At 34.9% G+C, this 12,359-nt stretch overlaps 1 protein-coding gene across 1 annotated transcript; it reads left to right on the top strand.

Annotated features, from left to right (window-relative positions):
* The first annotated feature begins 7,735 nt into the window (after positions 1-7,735).
* LOC108470826 (protein SLOW GREEN 1, chloroplastic) lies at positions 7,736-11,027 on the top strand. Its single transcript, XM_017772309.2, has 4 exons — positions 7,736-8,506; positions 9,680-9,826; positions 10,147-10,227; positions 10,447-11,027. Exons 1-4 carry the CDS (start codon positions 7,847-7,849, stop codon positions 10,630-10,632), a joined length of 1,074 nt encoding a protein of 357 aa, XP_017627798.1. The 5' UTR covers positions 7,736-7,846; the 3' UTR covers positions 10,633-11,027.
* Positions 11,028-12,359: the final 1,332 nt, after the last annotated feature.

Raw genomic sequence — 12,359 nt, forward strand, 5'->3', positions numbered from 1 at the left:
AATTAAAAGAATTGAAGGCTCAGTTGCAAGAGTTAACAGACAAGGGATTTGTGAGACCGAGTTTCTCTCCCTGGGGTGCTCATGTATTATTTGTAAAAAAGAAAGATGGCTCAATGAGGCTTTGCATTGATTATCGTTAGCTCAATAAGGTGACTATAAAGAACAAGTACCTGTTACCGAGGATTGACGATTTATTTGATCAGTTGAAGGGGGCAACAGTGTTTTCAAAGATCAATTTGAGGTCCGATTACTACCAGTTGAGAGTTAAGGAGTTAGATGTGCCGAAAACTGCCTTTAGGACAAGGTATGGACATTATGAGTTCCTTGTGATGCCTTTCGGCTTAACTAATGCTCCAGCTATATTCATGGACTTGATGAACCGAATCTTTCGACCATATTTGGATAAGTTTGTGGTAGTGTTCATAGATGACATCCTAATCTATTCTCAGGATGAGTCTGAGCACGCCGAACACTTGAGAACCATATTGCAGATCTTGAGAGAAAAGAAACTGTTCGCTAAGTTTAGAAAAAGTGAGTTTTGGCTTCATAAAGTCAGATTTTTGGGACATATAGTCTCAGGTGATGATATTCGGGTGGATCCTAGCAAAATTTCTGCGATCGTTGATTAGAAACTGCCAAGGAATGTATCCGAGGTTAGAAGCTTTTTAGGCTTGGCCGGGTATTATAGACGTTTTGTCAAGGGATTTTCAATGATTGCCTCTCCTATGACTAAGTTGCTGCAAAAGCATGTTAAGTTTGAATGGACTGATAAATGTCAGCAGAGTTTTGGAAAGCTGAAAGCATGATTGACTGAAACACCGATTTTAGTATAGCCCGAGCCAGGGAAGGAGTTCGTAATTTATAGTGATGCATCATTGACAGGCCTTGGATGTGTACTGATGCAAGAGGGTAAAGTGGTAGCTTATGCCTCGAGACAGTTAAAACCGCATGAGAAGAACTATCCTACACATGATTTGGAATTGGCTGCTATTGTCCTTGCCTTGAAGATCTGGTGTCATTATTTGTATGGTGAAAAATGCCAAATTTTTACTGATCAAAAAAGTTTGAAGTATTTGATGAATCAAAAGGATTTGAATCTGCGATAGTGGAGATGGCTTGAATTATTGAAAGATTATGAGCTAGTGATTGATTATCATCCGGGGAAAGCAAATGTAGTTGCTGACGCCTTGAGCAGGAAATCTCTTTTTACTTTGAGAGCCATGAATACGAGGTTAGCATTGTCTGATGATGAGTCAATATTGGCAGAGATGAGGGGTAAACAGTTATTTCTCCAACTAATTTGTGATGCTCAAAAGAACGATAGTGAGTTGCGAACCAAGAGAACTCAGTGCGAATCGGGTTACGACTATTTGATGACTGTTTGATGTTTCGAGACAGGATATGTGTACCAAAAAATGATGAATTGATTCAGAAAATATTACATGAGGAGCACAGTGGTTGTTTGTCAGTTCACCTAGCACAAAAATGTATAATGATTTAAAGAAGTTATATTAGTGGCCAGGCATGAAAAGGGACATTTCTGAATTTGTAACCAAGTGTTTGATCTATCAACAAGTAAAAGCTGAGCATCAAGTGCCTTCAGGATTACTCCAACCGGTGATGGTACCTGAGTGGAAATGGGATAGGATTACCATGGATTTTGTAACCGGATTGCCTTTGACTCCTAAAAAGAAGGATGCTGTCTGGGTAGTGGTTGATAGGTTAACAAAGTCAGCTCACTTTATATCGGTACGTACCGATTACTCACTTGATAAATTAGCTGAATTATATATTGCTGAAATTGTGAGGTTGCACGGGGTACCTTTGTTTATAATATCATATAGAGATCTGATGTTTACCTCGAGATTCTGGAAAAAGTTACAAGAAGCTTTGGGTACAAAATTGAATTTTAGTACCGCGTTTCATCCACGAACAGATGGTCAGTCAGAAAGAGTAATCCAGGTACTCGAAGATATGCTTAGATGCTGTGTTTTAGAATTTGAAGGTAGTTGGGAGAAATATCTACCTTTGGTTGAATTTGCCTACAATAACAGTTTTCAGTCGAGTATATAGATGGCACCATACGAAGCCTTGTGTGGTCGCAAGTGTCGGACTCCTTTATATTGGACCGAACTTAGTAAGAAACAGATTCACGGAGTTGATTTAGTCAAAGAAACCAAAGAGAAAGTAAAAGTAATTCGTGATTGCTTGAAAGCTGCTTCAGATCGACAAAAGTCATAAGCAAATTTAAAAAGAAAAGAGATTGAATTTCAGGTGGGTGATAAAGTGTTCTTGAAGGTGCCACCATGGAAGAAGATTCTGAGATTTGGCCTAAAAGGCAAGTTGAGTCCGTATTTTATTGGGCCGTACGAGATTATTGAAAGGATTGGACCAGTGGCATATCGGTTGGCTTTACCGGCAGAGTTAGAAAGAATTAATAACGTGTTTCATGTATCAATGTTGCGACCTTATCGTTCTGATCCTTCACATGTGATTTCTCCAACAGAAATTGAGATTCGATTGGACTTGACCTATGATGAGGAACTCATTAAGATTTTGGCTCGAGAAGTGAAACAGTTGAGAAAGAAAAGCATAGCTTTAGTGAAAGTGTTATGGCAAAGACATGGAGTAGAAGAAGCTACGTGGGAACCGGAGGAAGCCGTAAGAAAACAGTACCCAAACCTCTTTACCGGTAAGATTTTCAAGGACGAAAATCCCTGAAGGGGGGAGAGTTGTAACAGCCCGATTTAGGGCCAAAACAGAACAGTAGTTTCGAAACCACTAATCCGAGGTTGAAAATTTTATGACTAGGTGTTTAATTTGATGTTTAGGACTAAATTGAAATAGGCGAAAAATGTGTGTTCTAGTTCATAAAGTACTTGATTGAAATGGGGGTTTTAAGTAGAGGTCCTTAAATGGAAATTAGACCATTATACTTTATATGGACAAAAATGGGCATGAATAGGACAAAATTTTAAAGAAAGGCCTTAAGGGTATTTTTGTCATTTTGTAATTAAAAGAAAGAAAATGGGAAAAATAAGCCAAAATTTTGTCCATCCATCTTCTTCCTTGGTCGAAACTTGCATGTTCACCATAGCTAGGGTTTTTTCCAAGCTTTCAAGCTCAATAGTAAGTGCATTCAAGCCCCGTTTTTAATGTTCTTTACATTTTTGAAATCCTTGTAGCTCGGTCTACCTATTTCTACCATTATTTCGAGTTAGGGTTTATGTTTAAAAATTTACCCATGAATGATATGCATGTATTTTGATGTTTTATGGTAGAAAATGAATGTTTGAAGTTAGGAGAACGATCTTTTCTAAGCGATTTTTAGCGAAAACGAGCAAAACGGCATAATCGGTAAAAATACCTAATGTTCATAAGTACATGTTAGAGTGAGAATTTAATGTTGTCATAGAAGAGAAAAATGTTCAGCATGTCATAAAACATAATAATAAAGGCTGAAATTAAACTTCCGAGTCTTGGGACAAAATCGTAATTTTGTAAAAGTTAGGGGGCAAAAACGTAATTTTTCCATAATGTGATTTTTGGATTGAAATAGATAGTATGATTTGTTAAATTAGCTAAATGTCTTTTATAGATCAAGAAAGGCGTGGAATCGACCTCGAAACGGGGAAGGAAAGGATTTTGAACTAAATTGCAAAATTTCCATATTTTGCACCGAGGTAGGTTCGTATGTAAATAATACATTATCTTTATTTATGTTTTTATATTTCAGCATATTTTATATATTGTAGCTAATTTTGAATCATAATCGACTATTGGAAGAATGGAAATAAGTATTAGAAAGTGAAATACTTCCTCGTTGAACCTTCGGAATCGAAAGATATAGATGGTATGTAGCTAGGTCACATGTATGATGCTAAGTGCACATCATGTGTACAAGAGAGCTACGAGATACTATGTGGTAGTTAGGTCACATGTGTGATACGGGATGTATACCATGTAGACAAGAGAGCTACGGGATAAATGTAGCTAGGTCGCATGTGTAGTTCTAGGTAAGGACACCATGTAGACAAGAGAGCTACGAGATAAAATGGCTAGGTTACATGGGTGGTACTAAGTGTTCATGTTCACCATGTGTACAAGAGAGCCGAACTATGTGATGGGTGGAACTACGTGCTGAAACCACCAAGCATCGGGGACTCGATCCGAAGTGTTTAATGGGAAAATCGACTAAATGAAATTATTTATGACCTTGTAATGTAAGTGTAAGAATATACATGTGTAACGTATGAGTAATAAGCTCGATATGTGATTGGAGGTTGGAAAAATTGTTAAGGATAAGCAATCAATGCAACCAAAGTGTGAAAGATCAAAATTGATAATAAAACTGTTTGGACAGTCGCAGTTACGTGAATTTGAAAAATCACCAAAAATAGTAGGAATTTAATTAGAGGCTGAATGAGATATGAAATTAAAGCTTAATGAGTCTATTTTCATGTAAAATAAACAAGGAAAGTTAAGTAATCTTATATTTTGAGATATTTATATTTTTGTGAGACTTGTTCAGAATGACTATGTGATCCCCTATTCTGACTTTGAAAAATCATTAAAAATTGTACAAAAATAATTAAGAATTTATATTCCTAGATTCCTTGTTGAGTCTAGTTTTAAATGAAACAAATTTCATGGCTATTTGACTTTTTTATAGGGAGAAAATCAATTCGTAGTGAACAGAGGTCAGATCAGTCGAGCTGTATAACAGGGAAAATTTAACTAATAAACTATACTAATTGGCTGGACCAAAATTCTAGAAAAAATTTATTAAGAAGTAATATGAGTCTAGTTTCAGGAAAATGTTACGGATTTGAATTTCGAGTTTCGTAACTCGAGTTATGATTTTTTCAGCCAACATGATGCAGGAGGGACAGCTTGATCAAATTGGAGTAAATAGTGAAATTAAAAATAGATATAATTGAGTTATTTTGTAAGCATATTAGATTCCTTATTTATTATTTATATACTTACTTACTTAACTATAAGCTTACTTTCTTTTCTCTCTTTTGTCTTATAGTGTCGTCCAATTAGCACAGGAGTTAGAGATCGTTGAAGATCTGCCCGCACTATCAATACTTTTGGTATTTGAACTAAACATTTTGAATTATGGCATGTATAGTAGGCTTAGTTATTTTGTTACGTGTCATAATTGCCTAGGTTTAAAATATTGGTTACAGTATTTGACCGATTATTTTGTACAAAGCCATTGAAGTTGGCTAATATTGTTAAAAGCATATGTTATAATGATTCATGATCTAATTGGATGCCATATTTTTGTCTCAGTTTTATTTAATGGTACGTGTTATGTTCTGGTAATACCTCGTACCCTGTTTCGGTGTTGAATGCGGGTAAGGGGCGTTACAATATGGTTTGGTAAACTTGATGTTTAAGGTTCATTTTAGTGCACACAGCCTGGACACGGGCTGCCACACGATCGTGTGCCATACATGGTTTAAGACGGAGCCCACGACACGACCGTGTGACCCATGTCAGTGAATTACACGGGTAGAGACACGGGCTAGGAGACGGTCATGTGTCCCAACTTCAAATGCCGACACGGTCTGGGCTATGTCACACGGCCGTGTGAACCTTGCATTTCAAATTTTCGTGTTTTTCTCAAAATTTTTTATTTGTCTTATTTTGGTCCCTGAATGTTTCTAAGGAAATTTCATGGCCCCGTAAACCCGAATAAAGGCCCATTTGTATATTTATTCTATGATATGTTCTATGTTTATAAATTAATTTAATATTTGTTATAAAAATAAGACAAATTGTTTGTTTGGTTCCATAACACTCAGATCCTGAATCTGGCAACGACGACGGGATACGGGTGTTATAGTTTGACATCGATTTGATAATTGCTATGTAATGATATGAAATTCCAATGTTGGTTTTGTGTTCTTCTATTAATGCTACTATGCTATATTGTATTTGCTATTTATGATTATTTAAATAATTGTTCGACTCACACTAAGATTTCATAAGCTCACCCCCATAGTGTTTAACTTTTCAAGTAAACATCGAAACTAGGACTAGACCTGGTATTCAAAGAATCACCTTGGACACCGAAATATTTTTAATAAGTATTAATCAGTCTCTATTGGTTTTGGTTTGTAAATTTTTAATTATTTATGGTCTATGGCTTGGTAACTTTTCATTTGAGGATTTTTGCATGCATGGATTACTCAAGCATAATAACCGAAAAATGCATGATATCGGCCTTAAGTAAAATTTGACATTGTTTCCTAATTTCTGTTGCATTGCAAAGGAACCATTTTTGAAAAAAACAAATTGATAAGGTAATTAGGTTTCCAAAACGACTTGAAAAATAGTTTTTTTTTTTCTGGTGCATTAGTTTAAAATCGAGTTTTTATAAAGAAGAGCGACAAGCAAATGGTTTTTTTTCTAAAACGATACTATCAACAATAAAATGAATCTTAAGTACAGTTGACCTAATAAATGAATGTTGTAAACTAACACAAAAGTACAACTACAATTTTTCTCTAAAATGAGTTTATTTAAGGTTTTCAAAAGTAACGTAAGTTAGCTTAGCCATTTCAGTGGCTAATGTAGCATTTTCAATCTAGCCGTAACGTCTAGGCCGAGTTTGGGAGATTACATTATGTGTACAAAATTTTAAGATTTATCAGGCATTAGAATACCCCCGGTTAACCTCAGGATTAATGCTTGGGCGTATTGTTCTTTGACGATGTCGGTCGTGTCCTTAGGAAGATCTTTGAAATTATTTTTCAACCACTTTATATCTATCCGACTACTTTAAAACTTATTCGACACCTTTCCCAAAAATGTCTCGCAAATGTCTTCTTTACCAGGAATGACCATTGATCCCGTAACGACTGACCCATCTATGGTAAACCGAGTTGTAAAGCTATGTCCTCGAGTGTGATTGCACACTCACCAGATGGAAGATGAAAAGTGTCTTAGGCCTCCATCCTTCCACCAACACGTTGATGAGTGTATGATCGAGTTTGCAGCCTGCGAGCATACGAGACGCATGCAAGAATCCTGCGTCTTGCAAGTAACCACAATTTCGATGTCTGAGCTCATTGACAAATTATGTATGAATCCCTCTAAAACGCGATCATCTGTCTATTTATATTGTCAGAATAAAATAATTTAAACTATTTGAAAAAATTAAAAAACTTTAAAATTAACTTAATTGAAAATAACGAAATTTAAAATTTCTCCTTACTATTATCGCTTGAGTGGCGGAAAAATATTTGTCGTCGAAACGAATCAAAGTGCTTGTCATTTGTGAAAATTTAATCAAAATGAATATACAAAATAATTAAATAAAACTATAATATTTTTAAACAAGTAGGAAAATTTAGAACAAAACTTGAAAAAATTAAGAGAGTTGAGAGAATTGAGAGTTTAAAGAGAATAAAAAAAATTAAATTTGAGTGAAAAACAAAAAATATGCTAATATTTATAGGAAAAAAAATTATTGTTGGCTCTTAAAAATTTCATTGTTATCAATGTTTAAAAATTGTTGGAAAAATGACTATTGGAGGAAAATACAAATTAAGCACACTTTCCTATTCACTGTACATAAAACACACTCAATTTAACACACTATCACACTTTCTCCCACAAAATGGCATACTTCTTTTCAAAATAAAGGCCTAAAAAGTCTGATTTAAAAGAAAAAAAAATCGCATATATCAACAATTTAGCCCATGGTGAATTAATCCAAATAAATAAGCTATTCAGTAATAAATGGCATCAGCGTCACAAAGGGCAGTCTGGTCTAGAGTTGACTGGTGTTTTATCGGTTCACTCCTTCCAGTTGTTCCCTATCTTCATTATGTTTTCAATCAAAGCTTCCTCTTTCATCTATCAAACAGAATTTCATACTCCCAAATTTCCCAACCTTAAACCCCCCCAAACCGTTTCCCCATTGTTCACCCCTTCACTCAAACCAAATAATCTCTCTTTCCAAACAACCAGGCTTCATTCTTCCTACAACCCCATTTCCATTCTCCCAATCAAACTCCCTTGCGTCTCTCCCAAGACACAGTTTTTCAATTTTTTCTCGGAAAAAGTTGTTGTTTTCCTTGTTGGGTCTTTCATATTTTTGGGTTGTTTCAGTGCTAAACCATGTTTGGCTCTTCCTGCTCAAGCAACTACCAGTTCTAGAGTAAATTTAGAGGGGAAGAATGAAACCCAGAAGGGAAAAAGTGAGGAAGAGGAAAGGTATGAGAAGATTTTGGAGAAAGAACCCCGAAATGTTGATGCTTTGAAAGTGCTTTTGTATGGGAAGATTAGGAGAGGTAAGACTCAAGAAGCGGTGGAATGTGTGGAGAAGTTGATTGATATTGAGCCAGATGAGGTTGAATGGAGGCTATTGCAGGCTCTTTGTTATGAGATGATGGGGCAGCTCAGCAAGGCTAAAAGATTGTTCAAGGAAATATTGGAAGAAACCCCTCTTTTGCTCCGAGCTTTGCATGTAACGTTCTCTAATTTGGTACATGATTTCATTTTAGATATTGATTTTTGTTCTTACTTGGTTCATATACTAATGTTCTAACATTACTCCGTAGCTCCATTGGAAGACTGTTTAGAAGTTACCTTAATACGATACTTGGAGAAAAGTTTTACTTCAAGCCATTGATCTTATAGATGGAGGCCTTGTGAAGTTTGAGTTTTGTGGATTGATTGTTTAGAGATGGCCTATGTCTAAAGTTGACTCAATTAGTGAAATTAATCCCAGTGCTACGCTTCTTAGTAGTATTATTTTCATAGTTCTGGCTAATGACTAGGGACTGGTTGTTTTGATAGACAATTATTAATTTGAGGTGTATCATATGCCGCCTTTGATTATTTGTTCAACTTGAGTTTCCTCAGGTTGATCAGATATTTGATTTTTCTTGAATAACCCCAGTTCAAAACCACTATGTTAAGCTCTCGTTTAAGGATTATGGTCACTCTTAGAATCTTGACTGCTAGTTGATATTTTAAGAATTATGATTAATCTTGGAATCTTGCCTGCTTATTGACGTAGAAATTATGTAATTTAAGAGTTCAAAAAAAGTAAAGAGAGTTCAGCTCTATGGAAAAGGTCAAGATTGCAGATAGTACCAAACTCATGGTACATCAAAGATAAGTTCTGAAATGCTCCTGTACCTGTCAGTTACTGGTAATATTCATTATAAAATAGCAACTTACTAGTTTTCTGAAAGCTATAATTGTTTGATTTCTGCTAGATTCTGGCTACGTCATTACCTAGTTTTTCCATTCTCTACTTTTGCAGTGTAATCCACCAGGTTGTTTGTATGATCCGAGTATGCATATTGTTTCTTGACAGTGTTATTTCTATATCTTCATTGGACTGAGGTTACTAATTGCTATGCAATACCTTTGCATCTACTGTTGCTTTTATTTAAAGATTACCCTTATTTCTAGCTGCCTGGTTGTAATTTTTGCAACATTCTGGTAGCATAGTGCTATATTCATGGATTGCTTCCTAATATTCTCAAGAGTATGTATGGATTTGATTTCATGTTTAATTACATAGTCTTTGAGCTTTTATTGAGCTAGGTCATTAGTTCAAATCTTATCAGAAAAGTTGGAAACAAAAAGTAAATAAGAACAGAAGAAAAAGAATATAGTAATACTTATTGTTCACTGGTTTTTATAGGGTCTGGCTATGGTGATGCACAAAAATCATGAAGGTCCAGCTGTTTTTGAGATGCTTAATGAAGCTTTAGAAGTTGCTGTTCGTGAAAAGAGAGTCACTGAGGAAAGAAACATAAGAGTTTTAATTGCACAAATGCATGTTGTGAAGGTTTCTTCTTAATCAATCTTCGCTGCTCAGTTTGACAGAACTGCCGGATCTTTAGCAATTGCAATGCTTTTTTTTTTTCTTTCTTCATTTCTTTCCCCCTGGTGGGACAAGGGAAGAACTTCATTAAAATATGTACGTATACTTATACGTATATGTATATGTATACGTATCTGCATATGCATATGCATATGCACGTCTATAAATTTCATTTCATTTCATTTCTATGCATATGATATGATATCTAATAAGTTTCATGTAGTTGCTCTTTGCTTTTTTATCAAATCTTTTATCATCATGAACTTATTAATAATTGCTTGCAGGGGGAATTGGAGGAGGGGATGAAGAAATTTCAAGATTTGATAAATGATAATCCTCGAGATTTTCGGCCTTATCTTTGCCAGGTAAGGTTTTATTAGGTTTATGATGTATTGCTAGCTGTTGCTAAGTAGTTTAGGAAAAAAAGCTTGTTCAGCCATGACTGTTGGTCTTCGATAAATACACTCATAAACTGGATTTTCTTTAAGAAAAAATAATGGACCTTAAGTAGAGTCATAGAAAAGGAGAATATACAAAATCGAACCACCATTAGTAAATGGCTAATTATGGGATTTTGTGGACAGGGAATTATCTATAGTTTACTTGACAAGAAGAAGGAAGCAGCTGAACAGTTTGAGATATATCAGAGTCTTGTACCTGAAGAATTTCCGCAGAGAAGGTTCCTTGATGATGTTGTACTGGAAGCGAAAACCAAATCTCGGAAATGGCTCCAAAAGGATTTTAAGGCTGAGTTCTCATACAAGAAGTAAAGAATGGACAAATCTTGCTCTAGTTGTTGATTTATCTAGAAGGTTTTTCTCTTATTAAAATTTGGTCAATGGTTCCACAAAGCACAAAGTTCGGAATTTCATTTTTGGTTCAGAAAGGCCACACAGTTTGGGATAGAGTAGAGTTGCAGATGCCTAGATCTACTGGCTGCATGGGGCTAAACCGCAGCTTAGAGTTTGGAATTTTGATAGCAATGTACTAATTGGTTTGCATGCAGGTGTCATCATCTGCTTATCAATCCCTGGATTTTGCAACTCAGTCAAATGTAATCTGGACTTGGAGAGCCAGCAATACCATTTGTTAAATTGAAGTGTCCAATTTGTATAAAAGGCTCTATTCAACGAGGTCTATTAATTTACATTACTACAGCCCCAAATTTCTGCCCTCAAGTTTTGAAATATAAAAAAAATAAAATGATTGGAGCTTAAAAATTAGGATAAACTACTTTTATTTTAGAAATTAGTATTAGCTCATGTGTGTTGTACGTGGGATTTAGATAATCTAATTTATTTCAAAAGAATTATAAAATATAATAATTTATTTGTAACTTGTCTAAAATAGATATAAGTAAATTAAAAAGGGTAAGTTATACCAATAGTCATTCAATTTTAGGGTGGTTGACAAAATAGTCAATTTATTCAACTTTGGGGTAGTTGACAAAACATTCAGTTTAACCATTTTTACTTGGCATCTTACTATGTAAACGACCTCAATTTAAAACCCCAGTTGGGTTGGGCAATAAAAGAAAAATAAGAAACAAAGTAAAAGAAGAAGAAAAAAAAAAGAAAAAAGAAGAAGATGATGAGGAGAAGAAGAGAAAAATGAGTTTGTTGTAACTCATGCTCCCAGTGAACTGGAAAAATAAGCTAGGATGGGCAATATGAGGTTGTGGAAGACAGTGCTCCCAAGGTACCGAAAAACTAGTCGTCACTAAGTTTAACAACTTCTAACTTAGTTAACCCATCGAAATTTGATTTCGAGACATACCTAGATAAAGAATTTGCTTTTAAAGCAAGTTTCAATAAGTTAAACAACAGTTTCGGTAGAAACCCAATGAGTTTTTTGTAACTCAGGTCGAGTCTCTTTAAACTCGTAATCTTAGTTTCGGTAAAAATGCACAAATCTCAGAAATCTCAATTATCTTTTACTTTTCCAGCATGTTTACAACATGGTTTCTCACTTCATCTAGGCTAGATTGCAAAGAGGTTAATATTGGCTTACTTTATCCGTACTTTGATGGAAAATTAATCACACCACATTTCTATTTTTTTTTTTAAGTATTATGATTAGTTTGTTGACTCCTATTTTTAGCAAGTTGGTTAGTCAAATAAGTTTGTTTAATCTTTATGGGATTATTCTATTTTCATCAGTCTATTAGTGAAGAATCTTACTTCGACGATTTAATTTCTCTATAAGCCTATATAAAGGCATAATTGTTGAAGTTAATAACAGTGAATTGATTTTGGTTATCTTCCTCTCTTGTGTTAAGTACTCTAAATTTTTTCATTAGTGGTATCCGAGCTAGGTTTAGAGTGTTTTGTGTTGTGTTCTAGATACGATGTCACAACATCCGAGTGATTTCGATAGATTTTTTCAACCTGTTATTCCTCGCTTTGATGGTCATTATGATCATTGGAGCATGTTGATGGAAAATTTCTTAAGGTCAAAAGAATATTGGTCTGTCTGTAACGACTCGATTTTGGGCCCA

This window comes from Gossypium arboreum, chromosome 11 (genome assembly GCF_025698485.1).
Source record: "Gossypium arboreum isolate Shixiya-1 chromosome 11, ASM2569848v2, whole genome shotgun sequence".
Classification (NCBI taxonomy): Eukaryota; Viridiplantae; Streptophyta; class Magnoliopsida; order Malvales; family Malvaceae; genus Gossypium; species Gossypium arboreum.